This window comes from Dromaius novaehollandiae, chromosome 3, assembly GCF_036370855.1.
Source record: "Dromaius novaehollandiae isolate bDroNov1 chromosome 3, bDroNov1.hap1, whole genome shotgun sequence".
Lineage (NCBI taxonomy): Eukaryota > Metazoa > Chordata > Aves > Casuariiformes > Dromaiidae > Dromaius > Dromaius novaehollandiae.
In genome coordinates this window covers 68,259,292-68,286,464 of record NC_088100.1, presented here as the reverse complement: position 1 = coordinate 68,286,464, position 27,173 = coordinate 68,259,292, and the positions used below count along the sequence as shown (strand labels likewise).

The window sequence follows — 27,173 nt, the reverse complement described above, 5'->3', positions numbered from 1 at the left end:
AAGAGTGACTAATGACCCTCTCTGTTTTGCAGACAGGCTCTTTTTGCATTTTGTGAAGCATTTTGTGCATTATGTAGCAATAAAAATTGGGAGGTCATGCGAAGCTCTTATTTTGATTGTTGCATATCTTTTACAGTAAACCTGAAAGACTTCTACATGTAGGAGTTTGTGGTTATCTTATACAATGGCATAATCAACACTACTTCCTTAGCTTTGTCTAAACTCCTGCATCCAAATCCAACCGAGTGTAGATCTGATTTCAGGGTAGTGCACTATAATTACATTGAGCCAGTGCTGCTAGGAGTTTCATTGAACACTTACTGGCTTGAGCAAAAGGAAGAGAAGTGTCCCCGAAGTCTTTCACTCTTAGTAATTGCTTGTATGTTTTGATATCAGCATTGAAGACCAAACTGTGCCAGATGTTCACATGAAATTTTGAAGACTGGTTGTTGAACAGTTGCTGTTCAGAATAGCATTTAGCTAACTTTATTCGGTACTAGATTTGAGAGAACTTCTGTTGTAGTTAATTCATTAGATTTAAAGATCACGTTGTTCTCCAGTCTTTGCGATTTCGTCATATTAATCTACTTTGTTTTATATAATGATTTTTAAATGCTGGTAGAAGATGCAACACATGCACAATATAGCATACTATTATTCTGTATGTGTTCCCAGTTCCAAATGATTTTTAATTAGAGTTAAAATTAAGTGGAGTTTCCCCCAGGCAATATAACAAATACAGAAAAGCAAAGATATAACCAACATCTTTGAGCATGGTATGAACAGGTATAGTATTCAAACAAGTTTAAATGTTTCTCTGAAACCATTCAATAAATCTACTTTTATGATTAGTGTGCAATACGTTAGGTTATTAAACTGATTGTGAAAGACAGATAAGATTCTCCCTACTCCTCCCCTTCCTACTGTCATTCTGTTTCTTTTTTTCTTAGCTGTTGTGTTTTCCATAGTCTTTACATGTTTGCAGCATTCCAAACTTTTTAGATTTGAAAAGCAATAGGTATCAGAAGAGTGATTTTTATCTTGTATTTTATCGAATTAGTAAGTTCTCAAAACTGATTGGCTATTCTGAAATGAGGGAATGTAGGATATTGTGAAATATTTTAAAACACAAAGAATAATGAAATGCCTGAAGCCATTTTTAAGGGAAATTTCAAAGCCCATTGGAATTGGGCTGTGGTTTCCTTAATGTCTTTTGAAAATTCAAATAGGAATTTTAAAGACTGTACAAAAAAATCGTGCAGTTGTAGGAAATTAATGCAGACCTTCTCTAGATAATCTTGTTGGGCATTTTATGTAATGTTATTTTGGGACCTAACCTACAGTCAAATTACCTCACATTTTCTGTGTGCCAACAACATGCTTGTGAAGAGTTAACCATAAATCAGTTGACGCGCAGTAACTTGTTTCCCATTGTAACTCATTCGTGTGTCTGACCTTCCTTAAGAGTTTCTTAACGTTCACTTTAAAATAAGGTCCTCTCAATCAGGTAGTTGTAGGGTTGTGAGGGTTGTTTTTCAGGGTTGAGGGGGTTGTTGGAAACGTGCGAGCATCCCAGAAATGCTGACCGAAGAACTGATACATTCTGCTTGACTTTACTGCTTTTTAGTATCTTGCCTCTTAACAGCAATGTCCATACCGAAATAAAATTTCTGTGATAAAACAAGCTGTTCTTGTTGCACAGATTAAACTGGGAGGGCAGAGGAGAGAAGGAGAGATTGAGAGAGGAAAGATGAGCTTCCCAACACCCAGTGGAAGCTGGTCTGCCAGTGTAGATGCAGCCTTCACAGCGCAGGTGCAAAACTTCTGTATAATATCATCCAGCTGTTTCATACATGGCCTTTTGCTATAGATGGACTCTTTGGTTCCTTGTTTTCGTAACATGTTGGAGTTGCACTCTTTGATGTTACTTTTCTCCTACTCTTAACAGTAGCTGTGTGCTCTTTTCTGTGTCATCTTTTTCTGCTGTAGCTATAGATGTCCAGTGGAAAAATTGTGCAGTGCATCTTGTGATTCTGAAAGTGGCAAAACACTGTTTTAATGTCATAGCTGCAGTACATCCGAAGTCTCCAGAAACAGGTTGAAGCCTACGTTATCTCTGAGAATCCATGATACCATCCTTAAGTGTGCTGCTCTGTTCTTACACCTCATTATACTTTGCCGACACTTTTCCTAATAGCTGTATGAAACATAGTGTTGTGTATTTGAGATTTTGGTGGAAAACAAACCAAAAAACCCCCCAAGCCCTACAACAGTGGAATTATTTCACTCTGATCATTCTCTTTGTCAGGTTTATCTGCCTGTATTTTTTTTTCTGTGGGTAACCCTCAAGATCCTGCTGTGCTCTCATGTTTTGCCCATCCTCACATCTCCCACTGTCCCTTTTATGTTGTAGTCTACATGTACATCTTTGGCTACTTTATGCTGGTAACTTTTCATTAAAAAGTGTATTATGAGCTATTTTTGTACTTTTAGTCCAGAGTTTTGATTTGCCTTTGATGTGTCTTTGTGGGTATCTGGTTGCCGATTTTAAAGCTGGATATGATCAAGACTATAATGTGGTTTCACAAGAGGTAGTGGCTTGAATGAAAAGCTTACTGCTGCTGAAATGGAAGCCTCTTTCCTCCATCCTGTCTCTTGCCTTCTGCTCTTGAGACCTTTCCAGGAACATATTTGACTTATTAAAGAGGCAGAAAGAGAACTCAATGGTATAATTTTCTTAAATTTTAGTATACTAAATTGACTCACAAAAGAACCTGACAAAGATTTGTGTTGGCACAAGTTAGTAGTTTGGGACTGAGTGCCTGGGGCAATGATGAGCTGGAAGTGAAAAGAAGGGGAAGGTGAGAGGAGCCATAAATAAGAGCGGAAGGCCAAGCAGTGAGCCAGAGGGTTAATCCGAGGAAAGCAGCATGCTCCCACTCAGGTGTTAGCTTGTAAAGTGTGGAACAGAACCCAGGAATCCCAGTGCGAGTCTTTTTCTCTTAGCACTGGATGGCACCTTCGCACCCGTGACTACTGGTAAGCAGTACCTGAGGAAACAGAAGTTAAACTGATGATGTAGGAAAATGAACTGTCATTCCGTATCCCCCATCAGTGAATGACAACTGTCAGTGATACCTGTTTAGAAAAGCCTTCATCTTTCCAGCAAAGCTCGAAAGAAGGCTTCTTTTTCTTCTAATTTCTAGTAAAAGAGGTTGAAGGTTGTAGGCTTCTTGCTATGTGCTCTCTTCAAATGCAGTTACTACATGTCTATTTTTCTGCTTTTCTTGGTAGCCATGGGGAGCACGGTTATGCACTTAAGGGTGCTGCTGGGTGGTACGAATTACTTTTGTTCTTCTGCATCCTTAGTTCAGGGGGATGATACTTGATAATTATCTCTTAAATGCCAGCATGTTTTTTATTCTTGTCTAGCTGTGACAGACTAGTCTTCCAGCAGATTCATTTCCCTCCTACACTCATATAGACTTTCACATGATGCTTCAAAAAGGGAGATGAGAAGCAAAGCAAAAAGCAGGCTGATTTGTATACAGCCTGTCTATTTAAATTTAATCTTCAGGGTGTGTTGCTGGTTGCTATGTGCAAATCCAGACATTGTTCTTTGAAGATGCTATTTCATCTGTAAAAATGTTTGGTCCAATAATACTTCTCAAAAACAGGTTTTCAGGGATAGTGAGTGCTTGTTCTGTGCTATCGCTACTGATGTAAACAACTGTCATTAATTACCTATGTCTAAGATGTAAACTGAGGATGCTCGTTCACTTCTGGTAACTACCAATGTGATGGTTTAAAAAGTTCTGTCCCTACTTGCTGTGCAGATATGTGTAAGACAAAGCTTTGTTTTGGGTTTCCATGCTGCTTTATCATATTGCAATCAGTTTTCTGGTAGGGGAGTAGCTGTATTTAAATTTCTGAAATTTGCTGCCGGGAGCTATTTGCTAATATTTACTTTAAAACCCTGCTGAAAATACCATCCAGAAAATAATTTTTTTTGTAATGTTTGAGGAAAGTTAATGCCTGATGGGATGCAAACTGAATTGAAGCAAATTTAATTAAGAAATCTGAGCAACTGTTAGGAAAAACCTTTTTTGTGTACAGTGTTTGAGCATTCTAGAAGTAATAACAATAAACTAATTTTTTTGAAATAACATTGGACTTAAGGTAGCAGTACAAATGCATGTGTTATATAAGTATAGAAATTATATAAATAGGCAAATATATTTTTACAGATATATTGACAATTTTGAGTTCAGATTTTTAATAAGAAGTCATATTTTTACTTGATTTTTTTAATAACTCTGGGGGTATTAAGATTTTTCCCTGCTTTTCTAAATAGGCCTGTGAAAAAAACTGTGGATAATCAAATGGAGCATATTTAGCTGTGCTTTTCTTCCCCTTCCAAAGCCTAGGGCAGGAAGTTCATATGAGCTTTTCCTCACAGACCTGTATATGATCTGTCGTTATCTGTCTTCATTCTAGTTCATGAAAAAAATTCCACAGCGTGCTGTCAAATGTAGAAAATCAACTGTATAGACACTTTCTGTTCTTTTCAAATCTAATTGACATGAATTTGAAAAATTGCTCAGCCTTTCTGAAAGATAGAAATTACTAGGTTCTTTGCAGGCCCGTGTAATATTATGTGGCCTGTTGTTTCGTAAGTCAGACTGGATTGAATGGTTCTGCCTAGGTTTATTATCTGAATCTCTGCAAGGACTAGATTCGCAAGTTGAAATAATTTCTGAATTGGTGGCGCATCGGTTGCAGTATTATTGCTCATGATTATATCTTCAGTCTTTTCTACAGGCATAAACTGCTGAAATACTTCCGAATCAAAGCTGATAAAATATGAGTTGCTATGCCCTGCAAACACCTTGGAGCAAAACGGATTACCTTACACTTGCATGTGGTTAAGAGCGCACAGGGCTTTGGGGGTGTTTTTCACTGCAGATGGACTGTTGTTCAGCAAGGCATAGATAGGGAGGTGTTTTTCATGGCTTTTTTGCTGTGATGAAGTCATCACTTTCCTGCAGTGAAAAGCTTTCTTAGGAAAGCATAGGAATTTATTCTTTTAAAATTCGAATGAAGTTATTCTTGCTATGGCCCTTCAGTTTCTGTTCTCTGAGTATCCACCGAGGAGTCTAGATTTGAGCGTGTAGTTGGGGAGCATTGCTGGGTGTGCACTAGCACCTGCCTAAATTGTATTGCGCCCACTGCGCCACCCTAAGATTATCTCAGGGTACCTCTCACCCACCCACGGCTCCTGTTGGGTCAACAGACCTCATCGCAATTGCAGTTTCTTTGGTATGTGACATCAATAATGCAACAGAAGAATGACAGCACTGTGCTATATTTAGTGTTCATTAATGTACGTGTTCCCGCTAATCCTTTTAAAAATATGTTCCTGCAGCATATTTGTACTCTTGTCTGAGCCTATTACAGTGGTTTCGATTTTAATAATCCTTTGTGGCAAGCAATAAATTGAGCAATAGGACGTTTATGTGGTATGAAAGCTTCTGTTTGGTTGTTTGTTCTGTCTGGTTTCTCTGACATTCAGGGAATAAGGCCTGTATCTATGAAGTGTCTTGCTGCCTGATTCCTTCAGTTGGCACTGATTTTCTGGATCTGGGTCTTGGAAGTGAATTTCTGGAAGTGTGTGTTTTGAAGTATGTTTCCAAGTATTTAAACAGCCTATTTTTTATACTAAACAACAATATACCCCCCCTTCTTTTACCTAGTGTTCTTTTTAACCTTTCATAAGTTGTTTCACCTGGAATATCACATTCATGTAGGGTGAAAGATTCATTCCATTCATAGTGGTGGCATGATGTGCCATGTAATGTGTCTGGATTCACTGCATCTGTTAAACCCACCGTATTCAGTATATTTAACAGGATTATGCAGTATGATAAACGCTTGGTACGTGGTAGCTGATAAGATGAGCGTTTCCATTCTCTTCCCGTGCTGCCCGCCCAAGTGACCACCAATGAAGTTGACGCTGTTGTCACCACTTGCTCAGAGTTCACGTTCCAGGGAGGTTAATGTGCAGTGCCAGAGCTCGTGCGTCCAAACCGTCTGTTAAGGTAGTCAGCAAAAACATGGAAGACAAAGTTAATTAAACTTGATTGATACCTGGAAACTTTATATGGAGCGCTAAGGCCTAGAACTTTTTGTTGTTGTTTTTAGGCTCACGTTGTGACTTGTCATGCAGATGTCAGAAACATATGAAGCAGTCTGTGCATTTTGCCTTCTCTGCTCGGTATAAGAGCCTATGGAAAGTTTGTGCATTTTCTAAAATGGTCCTGTAGTGCTTACTGTATGACTCAGATTAACCAAAGGTGGTGTACTGTGTATTGTCTGAGTGTTCATGTGCTCTCTTTCAACACAACCATAATGATTAAGAGATGTTTATGTTTGTTCATTGTTTAGATTCCAGTGCTTCTGTCCATGCTGATTTTATTATATGTGGACTGAAGAGAAAATTGCTAAGGTTGCTATATAATCTTGTAGCCCTGTAATTGTATTGCAAATCTGGTAGCCATAGAGCCTTTCTTCTGTGGTGGTAAAGGGCTGTTGGCTTTGCCCTAGACCGGCTGGATTATTCGTTTCCATATGGGTTGCACTGTCATTGCACTCATCTTATTCTGTAAATGACTAAACAAGCTTACCAAGTTACAAGAAATGGATTAAGAAGGAGAATCAAAAGGCTTTGCAACACCATCCACTGGTGTTGTAATACTGATATATGTCAAGGCTGTTAAGATGAATGTGTCACGGGTGTAAGTTCTCGAGCATCCTCTTTTTGGTGGGCTATCAATTCGTTTTATAGACCTAATTACATTTTTCACCATGGATTATTTCATCATGTTATCTGCTTTTACTTTTTATTGCTGAATATCTTCAGGTTAGTTCCCTTTCCCCCCAATTACCTTATGTAAGTAAGCACTAGATGAACCAATATATGAACTCATAATATTCTGTAATAAAAAAATTTTCTTACTTAACTTAGAGTGTTACAGGTATTAGTGAGATTGTTGCTATGCTATTTGGACTTTTATTGTACTAAACAAATCATGAGAAATGTCAGAAGAAGTGTCATGAATGCATAAACACAAATTTCAGCTTCAATAAAGTTGAGAGAAATAGTCCAACACAAAGAATGTATCCATAAGAGAAACTGATTTCTTGATATGCATTTATAATGGTAAATATTTTTGAGAACAAGTTGCAGTATTTGTTATTGATATTGTTTCATTTTTTTTCTTTTCCAGTTGCCCATACTTGTCGGAGAAGATTACACCTGCTATTCCTGCAATTGGTGGGATTCTTTTCTTTTTCGTGATGGGGACCCTGCTGCGTACTAGTTTCAGTGATCCTGGTGTCCTCCCACGCGCAACACCAGATGAAGCAGCAGATCTAGAGAGACAAATAGGTAACACTGAAGGTCTGTTGTCTCTTCACTTTCCTCCCGAGGGTGTTATGTACTTTGTGAAGGCAGTGTGCTGCTCTGCTCGTGGGAAGAGTTAGTCCTATTTTGCCACAGCGATTGTTCTGGAATTGTAATGTCTGATGACATTACACTGATTCCTGTGGAAAGACTGTCGATCAGTTCTTCACTCAGAAAGACAGTAAATAAAATGCTGGCCCCGGAGAGTGAGAGTTATTACTGCAAATACTTTTCTGCAAGTATGGTAGAAGTCTTTAGTGCACAAGAGAGTACTTTCTAAAGTGTTTTTGGCAAGAAAGCTGATACTGCAAAGATTCTGAAATTGTGCATCTTTTAAAAGTAATGTACCATCAGAGTTTGACTGAATTTAATTACATTGTTACTTGTATTCCCACAAGGTCGGATAAGTCTCTGTGTTAGTATACAGTCTTGTAAGTTGATGCAGTCTTGTGACTGTTGTGCTTCAGTCATGGTAACAGAATGCTACCATTTTTCACTTGTGCAAAGGCAGCACAATTACAGCAGTGAATTAGATTTTCACCTGCCTTTTGCTTATCAGGAGAATTGTTAACTAAATTCAAATTTTGGAATCTCTATAGCTACAAATGTGCTAAGTAGCTATAAAAATATGCTACCTGGGTAAGAAAACACAGGGTGAGTTTGCAGAGCTAACACAGAGTAAACTGTGTTTCTGTTTATTTTTCAATAAGCTACTAAAGTTTACTATGATCTACTATATATGTACTTTGATTTGACAGTCGTTGGAAATCACATGTTCAGAAGTCACTTCAGAGGAGCCCTTACCCATGTAACTGAAAAGATAGATACCAAGTGTATCCAAGCAGAGCAGAAGTACCTGTGGGATTCTTGATGCTTCTTTTGATACTATTGTAGAATCTTAGACTTTGTCTACTGTAACAATTAATTTGATGCAGTAGGAGCAAATGAGTTGGCTAAAGCTGTTGGTGCAGAGTTCCCCACATCTGCCCTGTGTGAATTTGAAGGATTTACTTCAGACTAGGTTTCATTTGGTTCTCTGAACTAAATGTCTTTACAGCACGTTTTTTGATAACGTTCACTTTTAACAGCTTACATACTCCAGTGGTTGTTTGAATCTCATGGTTTCACAGTGATTAAAAATTTTTGTCTGCAGGGCTCAGTTTCAGAATAGTTCCAGTTGGAGGAGAAAGAATGATTTTACTTTTTGGAAAGACATGTTATCTTTAGCATAGATGTTTTAAGAAGTAGGACTTCAAAATACACAGATGAATTCATTGGTCGTCACTACACTGAGATAATTTTCTTTCAGCGGTTTTGGAAGGTCCTAACCACAGCTGTTATGTTACATTACAGCATAAGATGAAAAACTGTCTATGTAATAATCTATATTTTGTGTACCTCAGTTAGCAACTGGATATAGGTTCTGAAGTGGAGTCAATGCATCTGCAATGTTCTAGATGCAAAAGCTATTTTTACTTATTCCATATACTCTTTGTGTAGGTTTGAGGCTTTTGAAACTATATGGTCATCTAGCAGCTCTGTTTGTTGAACTTTGTGAGAGGAAAATTCTTTCCCATGGATGTGCGAATTCTGGGATGTATAATTTGTCAATTTTTATAGAGCTGGTATAGCTTTATAAAAACAGTACATTCTGCTAGCATTCAGAATTCAGTGTTTTTATTTGTTCTATTGGTTTTGTTCATTGCTTGGACTAATTGTGCAGAGTCAGAAGTGAGCTCTCATTTCCACGGTGGAAAGGAGGTTATGTTTAGCCAATCATGACTTTGCTTTGGGCAAGGACCATACCGCACATGGTATACAGGCAAGAAAACTGATAAATCCTAGATGACTCAAATATCTCAGCCCCAAATGAATGAATTTAGATTCCTGTGAATTTCTTCTGTTTGATCACTTTTGGATATGGCATTCTGGATATTTTAAAAAGGCAAACTTCAGTCAACCTATTCTTACATGTCATAAATAAATAAAATCAGAAATGGAGGAACATTTTGAAGCTGCATTCTCGCTACAGTCCAAAAAACATTAAAAATGGACATGGAATGTGTTAATACTGACGAATTAGAATTCTCTTCAAACACAGTAATTCCAGTCCTTTTTTGTGTAGAATAGAAGGAATTCCTAATATTCACAGAATCCAGATATGTGAAAAACAAATGCCAAAGTTCAAATTTATGTTGCTGGGGAAACTAAGGAAAGATTTCTTAGTAAGACTGATTTTAGAGTTTATTTTTTAGCTTTGCTAGTGCTGCCTTTAAAACATTTTTTCAAAATCCAATACTGAGTAATGTGCTGCATGCAAGTGTGTACGTTGCTAGGATGGGTAATGGTATTATATTTGTTGGAAAGGAAAGGATGGAGAGTGAGGGGGGAAAAAATGTCTGAGAACTATTTAGGAAAGCTCAGAAAACTATAATTTTTCTCCTTTCCCCTCTTCCCCTCACCTCTTCCCCCAAAAGTTACTCAGTGTGTAGGAACTTGTGGGAGGAGGATGGAATTCAGGCAGGTATGAGTGTTGCTCCTTAGAGTGTTGCTGAGAAATGAATGTCTTTTTATATCATGAAATGGTGTTTTAATTTGTACATAAGCAGTTGTTTAAAATATAGGGTTTTCCAGAAAGACCCATTTTGAAACTGAGCTTCCTATGTATTCAGCTTCCTGAAAAGATTGCTGTTATCGATGTGACTATGCTAGTTCTGTGTGTTTTTAAAATGTTATTTTGCTTCAGTTTTATTAATGCAATATTTGGGGATCAGTGGGCATTCTTTATCTGTTTCAGTAGTAGTTTGCAGTAATGAGATTAAAAAAAAAAACCCTTATAATTGGAACGTAAACATCATTATTAAATGTTTGGAAGCATAAGAATGTCTTTCTAATCGAATAACCTTCCCTAAGGCTTGTTTGAGGAACATAGATTTCTGTCAAACCTCTACACTTTGTAGGTGTCCCTTTGCCACGATCTGGCTTCTGCCAGCTGTTTAACTTCAAGAGTCCCAGAATGGTGAAGCACAACTAGGCTTCATGTGCAGATAGATAGTCGTCCTGGTCTCTGTTGTCCTGATAAGTAACAGAATCTGAAGAGCTTCCAAAGAATGAAAGTAGATGTTTGTTATACCTGATACAAGCTATTTAAGATCTTTCAGAAAGAAAGCAGTGCTGTGCTCTAAATAACAAACAAATGTTTTTAAAACGTAAAAAAAGAAAAAAAGTTGAATGTCTCAGTGAAATTTTACCTTCCTGTTTTTTTATCAAATTGACATTTAAAGGTAATCCAAAAATGAAAGCTTAGCAATTGTTAGGTGATAATTTAAAAACCACTTTAGTCATCTTCTGTTCCTACTGAACAACACATACATCATCTTACATATGCACCTAGACATACAAGCAACACTTTTGTGTTAGCTGGCCCTTTGCTGGCCATTTGAGTGGGACACTGCTGTACCTAATCAGATGTTCTCATTAGGTGAAGGTTGGAGCACCACAGGAGGGCACTGTATGGAAGTCAGCACCGCTGATGCATGTTTTGAATTGGAGCTAGGAGAAGGGAAGACATCTGTGTCTGAGGTTATTGACCAACCATCTGCCTTTCATCTGTTATGTTAACAAATTTAAAACAGCTTGCAAGTGACTGCATGTATATAGCAAAATTAGAAATTGAGAGTGGGTTGACTTTGAGGTAGTAATAGCATCTGAAAACTCTTTAAAGTGTAGAATTTTGTGGAGAAAATTTCTTTAAATCCAAGGGTCACTGGTAGTAGAGACTATGATCATTTCCTTGGCTAATGTTAGGATTTGCAAACAAGTCATGGGCCTTTGTTTTGTTTTCTCTGTGCTTGGACAAGCATTGATGATTGAGAGAGTAATTTATTCCTCTTGTAATGAGAGGTCATTGTAAGAAAAAAGCTGGAGCATTATTGTATATGAAGTAAAAGACATTTGATGAGGGAAGTTACATTAGCTCTGGTTAAAGTAAGAATATCCTTGTTATTGCTTCCCTTGCTGTGAAAAGTTTGCTGTGTGAAAACAAGTGATCCTCAGTTTAGAAGAGAAAGACAGGTATGGTGCTTTGAATTATGCCAATACAGTGGTGGTATATATTTCAACTACAAAAAATCCTTGTCATAATTCCTTGAACTGTTTGAATATTAATGAAACAAAATCTTCCCAAACAATGAGAAGCTTTTCCGCCAGTGTTTGAGAAGAGAACAGTGGGGAGAGTAGGATGAACTGCAAAGAATAGTAGTCCCCAACTAGGTACTGTCCTGCATTCCCTGTCATCTCTGTAGATCTTTCTCCATTTCTCTGTCTGTGTCTTTGAATTTTGTAAGCTCTTTGGGCAAAAAATGACATTAAAATCCGTTAATGAAGGTGCTGCTGAAATTTACTGGCTGATTATATGCCAACAATAATAATAATAATGGTGCAGTTGGAAAATTTTGTTCCGAACAAAAATCTGTACAGCCTATTCTTCTTATGTAAAATAGCTGTGCTTTCTAATGCAAAGGCATCTTTTTAGTGGTTACATATAAAGATGCTAATGTTGGTGATGAGCTAAAACAGATTGCAACTGAGTCACTGGAGTATAACTAGCTATTAGGATTTAGTTATCTTGCTGTGACAGATATTTTGCATCACTGTATCCAGCTGCTTAGTGAAATGCGTGAGCAGGTGCATTGATATGTATGTATTATGTTGTTCATTCATTCTATAAATCGTATTTTAAATCCAGTGTTTATTAGGGGATTTTCCCCCACTTAACCACAGCAAATGAATTCTTCACTTTTTCACATCTCATATCCATGCAATAACATGCAATATCCAATTGCATCCATGGTTTTGAAATAGCCATGATGTAATAGTCACTTTAGAGTTTTCATGATGTGCAATTTAATTCTCTTTTCTTATAGAATGGCAGAAATATAAACAGCCTATAAATGTTATTTGGGCGAGTTCTTGGCCCCATTTGAAGGATGAAGTATTTTGAATGCTTGCTAATTGTCATAGAAAGTGGCTTGGATCTGTTATTTTCATAATCCAATGGATATAAAGATACAAAAAAAATCCAAAAGTAGGAATAAAATGCTCTTCGAATAATAAAAATCCTAGACAGGTAAGGCAGAAGGCAGTATTTTAACAATGCACTTCTTGTTATCAGGGCATTGACACAGAAGCAGGTAACTGCAGGTTGTTTAAAAAAAATCTTTCACTTGTTGGAAGTGCTATTGTCCTCCTCTGCTCCAAATGAAGGAAAGTGGTAGTTACACCCATGACTTTGTTCAGATACCGATACTATACAGGAAAACCCTAGCTTTCCAATCATATAGACAAATAAAACAGCTAGTTGCTATTGCTCCATAACGTCTACTGACATTATTCACACTTGGAAGAATCCTAGAGGTTTCGATTTCTTAAGGGTTTTGATTCTAATTTTGGTTCTTTATGATAGTGTCTGTAGCTATTGGTAGCTTTTGTTTCCTTTGGGCATTATTCACATATTCACATACTTTCACTGATTTCTATTTATGGAATTCCCTCAAACATATGACAAGAATTGTTTCCCAGATAATCATAAATGTTTGATTTATTACTTTGCCTATTTTGGAGAGCAGTGAAGGAAGGAGCTTCTTATCATTCCTCTACCCTAGATGGCTGGCATCTACCCATTCCTAAATTAATTCCTGTATTCCTGGCAATTTTAACAGTTTCAGAAATTCAGTATTAAAATGTTGGTTCCTGTTTATTGAAAAGTCTGAACTTAATGCAGATGCAAAACTACAATAAATCATCTTAACTGTATATCGTCACCATAGTACATTAAACTTTTAAAATTTTGGTAACGTGCTTGAACCTGAAAATGCAGCATACATATACGTATAATCCTGACTGCTTAGAAAAGCTGTCTATGGCATTTCTGAAGGGGCTTTGACTTACAGGCCTTTGCTCCTTGGTTATGCCTTCCACCAGCAAGTGTCAACTCATCAGTGGGAGAGAACTGAGAGAACTGCTAATTCAGAGGATTTTTGCCCTTACTCTTGGCAAAGAACACGTGCACAGACTGTTACCATGGAACAGAACCGTGGTAACTCGTTATCTGCAGTAACTTGTTCATCTGTCTGAGCTAACACAGTACTTTTAATAGTTTTATACATGTATTTGTCAAACTAAAGAGTTTATGCAGAATTTTTCAAGGCTGGGTTTGATGTGCAGGTTGGAAAGCGATGGTGATAAGTTATAGCAGGCGTTAAAAAAACAAAGCAAGAACCCTAGTATCATGAAAGGAATTACTATATACAAAAGAAATTTTTGAGGGGTTCAAATTAAGATTACGCAGATGATCTCAAATTGACATATCCTATTGTCCCTCGGGGAGTACTTTCTTTAGAAATGGTAACATTTATTAATACTACTTTGGCTTTTAGCATATTAAAATAACTGATCGGTGACTCCTTCATTGCATGGTCTATGACTGGAGTGCTAGAGTGGGCTGAGGATATGCTTTACCAGTGGGTTTCAGCTCCGGTTTCTGGAGAAGCATGTGCTCCCTGCTGCTTAGAGTCCATTCTATAGCTCTTTTCTGCCCCTTATTCCTATTGCATATGTTAAATGCATACACCCTAATTTCTGCCCTTTCCTTCCTGTACTTCTTTTCAGCCCCATCTCCGTGACTCCTATCTAGTCCCACTTACTTGCATCTTTTACTGTCCGTCCTCTTTCCTCTTGTTGTGGTACTTCCTCCCTTCCTCCCGCTCTGCTTTCCGCTCACCTCATGTTTCTGCAGTGGAATTTCCTCGCAGCTTTTCCTGTCTCTGAACCTGGCAGGTGACTCTTCTTTCTTGTTGAGGTGCTAGGAGAGACGGCCAGGTTCCCAGCTCAAAGTACTCGGCCACAGCAGTCCATGATCAGTCCAGGTTTTTTGAATGTAACATCCTTAGTTTCTCTAGAATGATGAAGCATTCATAATCTGTGCACAAAAGGAGTTAGTCTCTGCTCTGCATTAAGGAAACTCTGAAATTTAACTGTATATCTCTTAAGCTGCTACTGAGGATATGCAAACTGTGACCCCCCACCACCACCACCACTTTTTTCTGCCAAAAAGCATGCAGAAAGAGTTGCTGCAGCATGTGTCAGATTTCAGTTCCTTTCTCTAAAGTCTCAAATATGATAGAGCTATTAAAAATGTTTGCTATTCATCTCGCCTTCTGAAATGTTGAAATGATTTCATGAAGCCTCTGAGAACCTCAGAATGAGGCATATAACTCAGGCTACAAAAACTTGAAGAGTCCTTTAAAAAAAAAAGAAAAAATTGTAATGAAATATGCATTGGGCACCTTTACTTAATCAGTGTTGCTGTGTAATTTCATTAAGCTCTTTAATGAAATCATATACCTGGAATAGGTATCAGCTCTAATTCAAAATACAGGCACAAGCTCCTGCTCAAGGAATTGTTTATTTCCCCTGTGCTCAAGGGACTATTGACCTGTGAGGAAATAGATTATTTCAAATAAATGGCTGACAGTAATCTATTTTTCGTAACAGAAAGAGACTGTGAGATACAGAATTTTGGCTAAATGCAAAATGAAAAGTATAAATTGAATGCTGAAAAAGACAAAGATTGTATGAAAAATATGAGTATTGATTAGGGGAGTCAAAATGTTTCCATGTGTGAAGTTTCAGAATATGTTTAGGACATACTGAAAACAAAACAAAACAAAACAGTATTGCAGGACTTGCTTCTCTGGCTCAAACCACTGAGCTGATCAAACCCACTTTGTTCAGCAGTAGCAAAACCAGGAGTCTCCGGAAAGGCCAGTGGAATCCTGAAGTGGGGGGTATATTGCCAGCAAAGGTGAGGTCTGGGCTTCAGGTTCCCAAATATGAGGGCTTATGGCAAGTCTAATGGAGAGGAACAAGTTAGATAATTACAACAAATTCTTCTGCCTCCAGAATGTATGATTCTGGAATCAACAAGGGAAATAGAAGTGTCTTTGTATTGTTCAAATGCATTTTTTAATGTGCCCTGAAAAGATGTATCATAGTGGGGTGGCATCTGTGCTACAGGGAAAGCTGAGTGTCTCCTGCAGTTCAAAAGAAACTCCTTACATGCTCCAAAACTATTATTCTGGTTTGGATTGCCTTGGAACTTGCTGTGCCTTTGAATTTGAAGCATCTTCTGAAGATGTGATGCCAGGTTAGTGGTAATATAATTTTAAGGAACAAGTTCTCAAGATAATTCTCCTAAAAACAGTGTATTTAACAAATTGTTTCTCTAACACTTGTGCATACAGCACTGTAGCTCTGATTCTACTCAGGTTGGTCTCAGATACTTGAAACTTAACTCTGCCCTACCTGTCTCTTTGGGAAGCCACGTCACAGAAATTATTACAGATGCAGTAAGGAACAGTGAGGGAGGGCGGGCAGGAGTTCTGAATGTTAAGAATGTTATTTTTAAGTTCTTCCAAAGTTTCATTAAGCTTTATTTTTTGTACTTCACAAAGCACAGAATAGAGTGAGCTAATTAAGGAGAATGGATCTAAAAATAAGACCTTTTCAAGAAATTCTGTGTACCAGTACTCCATGTTTGTTACAGTGACTTTTTTCTGAAACAGGATGGTCCTACTGATAGCATAAAATGCTTCCTTTTGGGCCATCACCTTTTTCCAGGTGAAGACAGAGGACAGAGCTGAGACACTGCTGTTTCCTCCACCAGGGTAGAAGAGGGGAAAAACAGTTGTTGCTTGCGGATTTGTTGAGATGGTAGTAGCTAAGCCATCTGTGTTGTCTGTGGCAAAAAAAGGTGAAGGCAGTTGTGTAAAAATTAGGGATGTCCCCAAAGTGCAAGGAGAGTAAGGGAACACTCAGTTATTGAAAAATACAATATTAAATGCATATCATCAAACTATCTCCATGCAGAGGAAGGCTGGGAAGTGTAGTAAGAAGCCATTCTGGCTGTATTAATAGTTTTACAAAGATCACAATCCAAAAGAAATTGTACAAAAAATGGAGAGATTTTCCTAAGGTGAATATAAAGAAATACCACAAGCCTGCATAAGTAATATCAGAAAGGCAAAGGGGAAAAAAATTGGTTACAAGTAGCAAGGAACATTAGAAGGTGACAGAAGAGGTTCTATAAGAGGTCAGGAAGAAAATGAGAAAGCATTGGCATGTTACATAATTGGGAAATAAGAGATAACAAAGAGGAACCTGAAGTATTCAATGCTGTCTCTGCTTTGACCTCAAAAGTGCTTGTATGGTTCTTGGCAGCTGATAGGAATGCAGGTCAGAAGAGGAAAAGAAGTAGTTGAAATAAAACAGCCAGTTCTGTTTCTGGAAAGATGAGGCGCAAACTACTACATGATCAAATTACAGGAATTAGTGGGGAAGGGTTATAGCCATTTAAGACTCAAAGCAAACAACGTAGTATTTCAAGCACAAATCAGATCTAACCAATCTAATTTTCTTCATTGACAGAGTAACTGCCTTGGTCAAAAAGAAGCAGATGTGCTAAATCTTGACTGTAATAGAACTCTTGATACTGTCCTGCACAGGATTCTTTTTATATAAATTTTGGAATGAAGGTCTAGATGAAATTACCACAAAGCCAATGAGCATCTTTTTAGAAAGACAGGCAATGGCAAGCATTAAGTGCAGGGACTGATAGTGGGCCCAAGATGAAAGGGAATATACTTCTCTTGCAGTTCACACTGAGTTGGGAGAGTTTGCAAGCACTCTGATTTTGTTCTCTAAATGGTTTTAGCAAATTTAGGGGGAAAGTACAAAATGCATGATTAGGAATGGGAGTCAGTAACAGAACTGGGGCTGACTAGCTAGTGGATGGTACAGTGAAAGAGGACTTGAGTATTATCCACAGACAGACTAAGTCAACATTGCAATAGGGTGACGAAAAGGGGAAATTCCTTTTGGGGTGCATTAGAAGAAGAATCATACATAAAAGAGGAGAGGTAACATTCTGCACTGCCTAGTACTGATGAGGAGTACTCAGTTCAGTGTCCAGTTTTTGACACCGTACGTGGGAACTCAGAAGGAAGGCAGCAAAAAAGGGAAGTTTAGAAAACATGACTAGTAAGGAAATGTTTCAGAAATGTATGCATTTGGTCTAAGAGAGAGAAGGAGCATAGGTCTTAAAGTACGTTAGGATTTTTTCACACAGCATAATAGAACAAAAAGCAGCTAGATGCAGGAGGGTTGTTTAATGCAAAATCACTGAAGATAATGTACGATTATTTGCTGAAAGTGCCAATCTTAGTCAAATGCAGCAGGACTGCTTTTTTTTTCTTTTTTTTAATGGGAAATTAAACTTGTTGATGTAGTATTTTTACTTAGATTATAATTTTCATGAAAATCAAAAAGTAATTTTTCTCAGGGCAACCCCATAGAAGTCGTATTCTTTCCATGGTGTATGTGAGTATGGGTGGTATAATTGCATGAAATGGTATATAGAGAGGGACTGTTGTTTCTAAGGGAGCATGACAATTAAGAGCAGCTGTACCTAGTCAGATCGCTAGTGCATCTAGCCCAATATTTATCTGTGATAATGAGCAGCAGTGGATATGTAGAGAGAGAATATAAGAACAGTGCTATGCCCTCCTTGCTTTGCATAACCTATAGCTTAGGGACATCTGAAGTGAGAGCCTGTATTGTTTGTGTTTGAACAGTTTTGATAGCTTCTTTCGTAAATTTCTGTAACTGCTTTTTCTGAAGCTGCCAAAGCTTTGGACACCACCTTTGATTTTGAGTTTGCGAGTTAGATGAGAAGTACTACTTCTGCTGTTTTTTAAATCAGCACCTGATTATTTCGTCTGATACCAAGTAATGCTTTCACTGATACTGAACAGTTGTTCCCCTGCCTTCTCCCCCCACCCCTTTGGTAACATTTGGGGTTTTTGGTAACATTCTGTTACATCTTTCTTCCATCAATCATCTCTTTAAGACTGAGAATGTCCTGATCCATTTAATCTTCTCTGGAATGGAAGCTATTCTGTAATTTTGATGATCTTCCTTGACTTTTCTCTGTTCCAGTTCAAGTTCTTCTATATCCTTTTTAAGATGCAGAGACCAGGATTCTATATCAATCTTCAATATGAAGGTGGATTATAGATTAACATAATCTAGCGTAGCACTACCTTTATCCTCTACCTTTATCTGCCAGCTCTTTGACCGCACTTTAGTACTGAGCCACTTTTTTATTGTAGCAGACACAGTAATTCCAAGATATCTTTTGGAAGGCTTCACAACTAGTTTGGAGGCCATCATTTGTACATTATAACTAGATTTGTTTAGTTCTGTGTGCATTATTGTTGAATTTCTCTACTGTTTATGATTTGGAGTTTTCTAACCTCTGTGCAGTTATGATTTCCCTCTTGTAGTCAGTTTAATTTGGAGTCATCTTCAAAAACAGGAAAAATGTTTATACGATAATACTTTTCTTTTTAATATGAAGGTTAGAAAGGATAACCAAAACAAGCAGAATGGATTTTACAGGTGGGAAAGCCTCTACATTCACATTTGTCCAACTGACATAGACAAGACAGCAGTTCATCTACAATATTAATCTTGTTTCACTGGGCAGGTGTTGGAGATAAATAAAAAGATGGCCACAGTAATTTATCCGTCCAGCTTTAAAAAGGCCCATCTAGAGCCTTTGAATTCTTGGATTTTTATTCGAGGTAATTGTCTTAACTTATGTGCATCCTCACAATTTATTCTGAATGACCAAGGTTTTCCAGGCCAATTTGCAGTTTCTGCTTCCTCTGCCCTTCTCAAAAGCCTAAAACTCAAAATATTAGCTATACCAGCAAACCATATCTGGCAGTTGTTTTTGTCTGGCTAGTTTTCATTGATGCTCAAGACTACATTTGAGACTTCTCTACATTTCCTCTCCCATCTTTCATCTATTTTGAAATGCATAATCCAGTTTCCCCAGAGGTTTATGAAATTAAATCTGTGTGGCCACCACAACATAGCATTTCATAGCATTGCACAATAGTCTAAACAAATACCGCTTGTGGGTACAACTTGGGTGTGTTTTGTTTTCCTCTCAAAGCTGGGATACTAGCTTGATAAGCATCAGGTCATACCTGATACTGAATGTTTTAAACAACATTCTTAAAATACATTTAGTAAAATTACTTTGTGCACCAGATAGGTCTTTCAGAAAGCTCTTATAGTGTATACTTCTTTTTTTTCCCCCTCAGCAAATCACTAAAGATAACATTTATATGTGGGAGCGAGAATACTCTTCACATGAAAATTTTAGACTTCAAGAAGATGATGCAGTTCTACTCTTAAGAAAATAATAAGCTGATTTTTCAAAATCAAGGCAGTATGTCCTTTATCGAAAGTCAGGAGTGATCTTTGGTAGTATCTCTTGTTAAAGAGCAGATTAAGAATTATGTGAAGAATGCAGCTAGCATTAGTCTAAGCCAGGTTCACAGGGTTCCCAGGACTTTTGTTTTTTGTCCCTGAGATTATTGTCTGGAAACAGAGAATGTCATTTGATTAGGTTCTTTGCCCTTAGAAAAAAAAGAAAAAAAATCTTTCCTCTTGTAGCCCGCTGTTATTAAGCATGTAGCTTAGATTTAAACGATTAAACACAGAGTAGGTTTAAATTTTTGCAGGTTTCTTGTTCTTCAGATATCATAGATCCTACATACAGATTTTTCATTGCATTATCTCTTTTCCTCAGCAGGAAACATTAGAACTACTTCAAGTTACTGTTTTGTAATGTTAATATTTGACAACTTCAGATAGTATCCCTGTAAAGTTGATGATAAACCTTGCATAATATGGTCCTTGATAAGTTTGTGTACAGGCAACATGGAGAGACCTTCTAGAGCCTGTTTGTCCTAAGATCTTAGGAAAACTGATCGTAAAGGAAATGTTTGTTTGAACAATGAATCTTGGTAATATGTATATGAAATTTGAGCCTCGGTGTTTTATCTAAACAGCACCTCCAATTAGTTTTCAGTGTAATAGCTTGAAAGAACTAAGTGGAGTATGTTTATATTTGAAGGCTCCCAGACTGTGCTGTATCTCCATTAAATATTTGAAGCAACTTTCCTGCAACAATTCGGATACCCCAGTCCTACCAGGGTATGGTTTATATGTTTTTTTGTAATAGGGTAATAAAAATGCTGGAGCCCCATCTAGTGCATGAACATTTAATGCTGCTAGAGCAGTGATACAAAATATGTCAGAACAAAGTAACAGAGAGAGTGGAAGGCAATTCCATTACTGGGAGAATTTTACCTTCTTTCATAAAGTATCTTGGGTTGGAACATCAAGAACTACTATCTGCAGTGGAAAAGAAAAATGTAAAAAGCAGCTGGTCATTTAGAGATTTATTTGTGGAAGGTGATGCTGCAAAGGTCAATCTTGCCTAAAAGATTTGGCTGTGTTTTAACACAAGTATGAGTAGTCCCATTGAAGGCTATTTACAGCTTGAAGATCACTGTGAGACCAGGACAAAGCACATTTAGCACATTTAGGTTGGATAAATCTGATTAAATCCAAGCATGTTTGACCTTGCCCTGTTGCTTTTTTCCTGAAAAATTTTGTTACTTAACAGCAAGGCTGGGACTTTAAGACTTGGTTATGCATTTAAGGTTGTGGGTAAAATCCTGACTCCATGGAAAGTCAGTAAGACTGTTCTCATTATTTCATTTGTATCAGCTTTCACCCTTGGATTTTGAGATTAGTTTTCCTGGGTTAGAGAGCTGGGATTGGCTGTCCCTGTGAACTTGAACTTCACTGCACAGGTTTGGAAGGAAATCCTCTTAGAAAACCAGCATTGTAAGTATAATGGGCCAGCCAGCAGTCTCCCTTTTCCAGCAGAGATGAGGGAAATTGCGTTTGAGATTCTACCAGAGCACATTTTAAAATAAAATAGGTACAGTGCAATTCTTAATTTAAAAAGATGGGAAATACTGTTTTTCAGTCAGTGTTCTTTTTTGTGAATAAGTGTTCCCTTAGGTTAAAAAAAAGTGTTCATCATCTTATAAACAATTCACCTGAAATGATTTAAGTCATTTTCTTTCCAAAATTATGCTCATATTCAGTAAGGTTTGCAATAAGGTCTTCTAAAAGAAGAAAATCTTAAATGTTACAGTGTTATTTTAGGAAATTCAGTGCATCTCCATTTCTAGCAGTGCGGAAAATTATGACTATATCAAGTTAAGGCTTCAGTTACATGTTTGACAATTGTGTACTTCCATTTGAGTATGAGTATCAGACGGAAATCATACAGTTATTAATGAACTAGTAGTCATTCACGTACCTAGATGCTTTATTGGATGAAAAGCTAATTAGGGCTAATGACTTCTATTTTAATTAAATTTAACAGTCTGTCTTGACCGTTAGAGTCAGAGAGGACTGTAACCCTATGATTATTGAGGTCCATGGATTTTGACATGGACTAAAGATTAGAGAATATTACAAGGCTGCTGCTGTGCTAAAGTACAGTGTATTAGAATATATTTACCTTTTTCAATGATACCAAGTGAAATCAGTAATAGAGGGTCGTTTATAACCAAAACTGTTATAGAAGTGTTTATTTTCCTGCCCTTTATCATATTGTATTATGTTGAGTACATCAGTACTACACTATTGCTGCTACAGGTTTTTTATTACTATTTCACTGCAGTCTGTGATAATTGTACTGAAGAGAAAAAGTGTTCCCTGAAATTATGGATTTTTTTTTAACATAATCCCAAAGTTATTAGAAATTCTTCCTCATTTTTTGGATCTAGGAATCATCCGTGTTTCTGTAAAGCTTGAAAGAATATAAACACAGTTGTGCTGTGGCCCTCAAAGAACATCTTTTCAGCTTAGTTCTCACTAAGATTACAAAAATCAAGTTATTGAACTCAGACTGATGTGTCATAAGGACAAAAAAACCTTGTTAAGCAATCTAAAGATTTGTCACCTGAAGAAATTAAATTGTTCATACTTGCCTTTTAGAATTTTTGTGTATGCTAGAGTGCTTTAAAGTCACAACCATTCAAATAATAAGTTTCTTTTAAATAACATAAGTGTAAAAATGAGGAAGTGTGATATAATGTCTGTATTGTACCTTAATCAGCTTTTATTGTCTAGTTATGCCCCAGAATGAGAATACACTAGCAGTTTATAATGCAGTACTTCTTTAATCATAAATACTATGCCAGGTTATACTGACCTTGGGGTCAGAATCAGTATTCTTGATTGCTGTGGGACTCGCACAGGATCAGTGCTTCCCCATGCAGATCACAGGGTCTGGCCCAGCATCCAAGGGGATAGAGCAAGGGTTGTTCCAAATCCAACACAACCAGATGTCTGCACCTCATCAGGGTCTAAGAGCCACCTTCTAAGCTGCTCTTTCTTCAGCATTCACTACTTCATTCACTGCTTCGTTCCCATAAGGGACACTTTGGAGCTCCATATCCTGCTTCCCTCATTCTCTGCTGTTGCTCCCCTCCTCCCACCTTCTCTTCCAAGAGAGAGTTTTCTGGAGGCCAGTTGTTGCCATGGTCAGGTTTACGGTGCCATCCCGCAAATACTTCTCTTGATGCATATTGATGGCATGGGTGAATGAGTTGCAGGTGGGAACTTCTTCAGCTAGATTTGCAGTCAAATTTAACGTGCTGTATTATTACACCTTAGCTAGCACAGCTCTGCTGTCACTAATTTCAATACCTTGCTAGGCAGGAGGCTTTCTAATTGCTCCCTTGGAAAATGTGTGGGTTTTAGGCTGCAGATGTATCTGCAGATAGGGCAGAAATGGCAACTGCCAGTGATGTTTCTAGCAATATGAACTCAGTTACTAGTCATGGACCTCTTAGTATCCTGTCAGCCAGCTATGCTGGTCCTTTGTGAAAGGGAAGGGGATAACTTAAAGAAAACACAGTTGTGCAGGTGAGCCTGACTTTGAAATGTAGCTTCATTTATAAAATGAAAAATAATTGATTTCCTCTTTCCATAGTTATTGATGCTCTGCCTATCTGAGAGGAATAAAAATGTATTTTTTGTCACTTTTCTGTAGTCTGATTTGTTTCTGATTGCACAAGAGCAGATAAACTGAGAAAAAGGTACCACTTTTAAATGTTCAACTTTCAGAGGGTAGCTCAACTTGGGAGCTGAGTTTGAATTAACCTGGTCAGTCCTTTGGTTGCTGTAATAATGAATGCTGATGTCTTTAAACACCCCACCCCCCCAAAAAAACAGCTGCCACTTTTACCAAATAAAGTAGTCAGAAACTATTTTTATGCAACAAATTTCAAGACATATATAAAAAAACCACTAGGGGTTTTTTAAACTTTGAAAAAGCAAGATCTGTTAAATGCTGTTCTGAATGTGCTCCATTGTATCACAGCATTTGAGATCTGCAAGTGGTGACAGATCTTATTTATACCGTATGCCAAGCAGTCTAGTGACAGTGATGCTGCTGCTTGAGTAAATATGTAGATTCTACATTAAATTGAGCCTAGACTCTCAATTGCTTTGTCTTTTTAAGTTAAAAAGTTAGCTTTTTATTTAAAATGATTTCCTGTTTAAAGGTTAGCAAAAAATGTTTGTAGAATTGCTGCAGTGCTTTTCAAGAGAAAGACCTTTTTGATATTATGGGAATTCTTAAAAAAAAAAAAAAAAAAAAAAAAAAAAAAAAAGACAGTGAGAGAGAGAGAGAGAAAAAACTTGTCCAGATGGGGCTTTTTGAAATTGTTATCTGAAGTGTTTTCCCTTCTTTTTTTAAATGAGTTGGTGGCCAGTCCAGATTCATGTTCTGAACATCTTCCTGAGAGCAAATTTATCTTTCAAGGTCTAACTGAATGAGATCTGTTGCAAAAACAGACCTCTTATCATCCTCTACCAGTAGTCATAGTTGTCTTTAATATATTCTCTATGAAAGTTAATAGCATGCATGCTATGGTGCTGGGGAATATGAGAAGAACTTTTGTGATCCCACTAGCTCTTACTATTTGAAACTTGTGTTTGGGTTTTTTTTAATTCAGACTGATTGGCTATGGGTGCTGTTTACTATCTGTAAAAGTGCTTGTCTTAGGAGAATGAGAAGTGAAAATATTCTAGTTTAAGTCCACTAATATGCAGTTAACATATATTTGAAACTTGCTATAGATTGACATTGAGCACAGTTATATGTGTACACCCTAGCTCATGTAAGAAGATTAATGTGTTGTATTTCCATGTCTAGATATTGCAAATGGCTCCAGTTCAGGAGGATACCGCCCCCCTCCCAGAACAAAAGAAGTGATCATCAATGGACAGACAGTGAAACTAAAATACTGTTTTACTTGCAAGATTTTCCGCCCACCTCGTGCCTCACATTGCAGCCTTTGTGATAACTGCGTAGGTAAGTATAGAAAGATGTGGCATATGTTCAATTTAGTAATTTATATATTCTTAAGAATACATTTGGTATCAGAGAGAAAAGAACCAGTCTGAGCTGATGACAGCATTGCCCAGGAGGTCACTTGCTGTGTTCATCTTTCTTTCCTATAAACTCTAGTAAATGTTAAGAATTTTAGAGGAGGCAGAAAAGGAGGAGATTTGGCCTCGTAGATAGTCGTTCCTGTCCGAGGAAAGAAAAATATCTGTTGGCACACATACCTTTCCTAACCTGCTCTGCAAGACAAGGAACAGAACCAAATTGAGTAAGACTGCCTAGTATGTGCCTTGAACTTTCTGGCACAAAGCAAGCCATGGTTTACAGGAGGCTCCAAACTGTTTTCTCCACCAAACTAAACTGAAGGTAAAGAGCTGCTTTTCCAGTTTTAATTCCAGCCTGACTCTATAGGACATAGTATAAATATTTAGGCTTTGATCTGTGACCAGAATATATACTGTAGGTAATTTCTACCTATGAACGGTTTTAAAGCAAGAAATTGGAAAGTCAGAATCCATAAGAAATTACTGGGCAAGCATTCTATTTTGAGAGTGAGGAGATAGTGCCAGGACCTACTTGTAATGTTACACTTTTTTTTCCTCTCTCTGTGAACATCTTGTCTTTCTCCGTGACGTTTTTCTTTGGAGGGCAGGCAAGGTGATTAAGATATGCTCGAATTTTAAAACAAACCAAAAACCCCACCAATCAAATGTAAGTAGTTTTCCAGTTAATTAGATCACATTTGGAGTTTAGCGCAGCTGATTAGCCCACTGTGGAGCCTGGATCTTATGCATTCAAGAAAATAATGTAGAAAGATGTCTCCAGCTGAGAAATGTAATTGCAGCATTTGGCAGTGATATTTTTAGATATAAAGCAGTCATTGGAAGAACTATATCTTTGTATTTAGATGATATTCATATAGTGAATACTCTTAGATGAGAATGAAGTATTTAGCCTTTTAGCTGTATATAATGGATTGATATTTATAGATGGTTCCTTTTGTAAATAATTAGTTTTTCGGATGTTGAAGGGTTGTAGAAGTGTTGTAAAAGTCATTGAACTTCACAAATAGGAATATTTATGAATGGCAGTTGACATGCTTTCAGAAAAGCATTCTATTATAGTGTTGTATTGCTCAACGAACCTGATAATGTGAAAACACAGTTGTTGACCAGTGCAGTAAATAAAAGTTCAAAGCTGTTGTCTTTATAAAGTGTGTGCATAAATAAGACCAACTTCCTCCCCATCCCAATCACACACACCCCAAAGCTTATTTTAAAATAATGTTTCAACTTTTCTTAATGATTTGAAATGAAGGAATTTTTTTATAGGTTATTCTGTAATCCGATCATGTCCTTTTCATGCTATATTTGGGAAACCTGCTCTGCGAAAAGTATGATTAGTGATGGGGGGAAAAAACTAACTTAAAAAAACCTCTGTTGTCTTACTGTTTGTGTAGGAACAACAGATATGAAATTCTTATGAATAAATTTCAGAAAGACGGCTCAGCAAGTGAGTTACATAAATGATAATTGTATCAAAAAGGATTAGTCTTTTCTTCTGCTCATAGTCATGAGATCACGTAATTTCATCTTTTTCAATTATTATTTGAAGTTATTATTTTTAAAATTATTTCATCCATTTATTGGAATGAATTTTCTGCAATTTTCTCCTCAATATTTATAATGGAAATTACAAAATAGTATGACTATTTCCAGGTGCAGTGCAGAGTACTTGTGTTTCCTGATTAGATGCAGATATTTCTCATATAAATATTCGTGTGTATAGAATGCAAAATGTGAAACTTATAAATGTTAGTAACTATTTTCTGTGAAAAACTGATGTCAGAAGAAGAGGATTGCTCATGCACTTGTGGAAAACTGCTGTCTGAGAGTGCACACTTCATCACACTTTATATTATTCATCTGCCTCCACTTTTAAGAAACAGGCTTGTCTCTATGATGATTCTTTTACTTAATTTAGGTTTAGTTCATGTATAAATCTTACTTAGCTATGAGTCTTCTTGAATCACTATAACTTGCTAGTTCCTCATTGATGTAACTAAACCAATGCAAAAATATTCTTACTTCACAGATGTACAGACCTTTAAGTAACTTAAGATTGCAGCTCACTACCAATATGATTATGAATTCCTTTTTATCACATAGCTAGTTCCTGAAGCTTTTGCTGGATAACTATAAATTAACTACAGAAATTGTGTGGTACAGGAATGGAATCTTTCTTCAAACCAGCCTTCCCTGCACAGAAAAGCCAGTTTGCTTTTTTTGCCTAAAGGTA

The 27,173-nt window shown here is 37.1% G+C and overlaps 1 protein-coding gene across 7 annotated transcripts in view; it reads left to right on the top strand.

Annotated features, from left to right (window-relative positions):
• ZDHHC14 (zinc finger DHHC-type palmitoyltransferase 14) overlaps window positions 1–27,173 on the top strand; it is a 123,929-nt gene that overhangs the window by 54,443 nt on the left and 42,313 nt on the right. For 5 of the 7 annotated variants that reach the window (XR_010388398.1, XM_026122179.2, XM_064509105.1 and 2 more), the window contains exons 2-3: window positions 7,287–7,459; window positions 24,684–24,842. Coding sequence is in view for 6 of the 7 variants with exons in the window: in XM_026122179.2 (XP_025977964.1) it covers window positions 7,287–7,459; window positions 24,684–24,842 (332 nt within the window). In the remaining variant the exon portion in view is untranslated. The remainder of the gene's footprint in view (window positions 1–7,286; window positions 7,460–24,683; window positions 24,843–27,173) is intronic. The other 2 variants (XM_026122174.2, XM_026122177.2) reach the window with 1 other exon arrangement.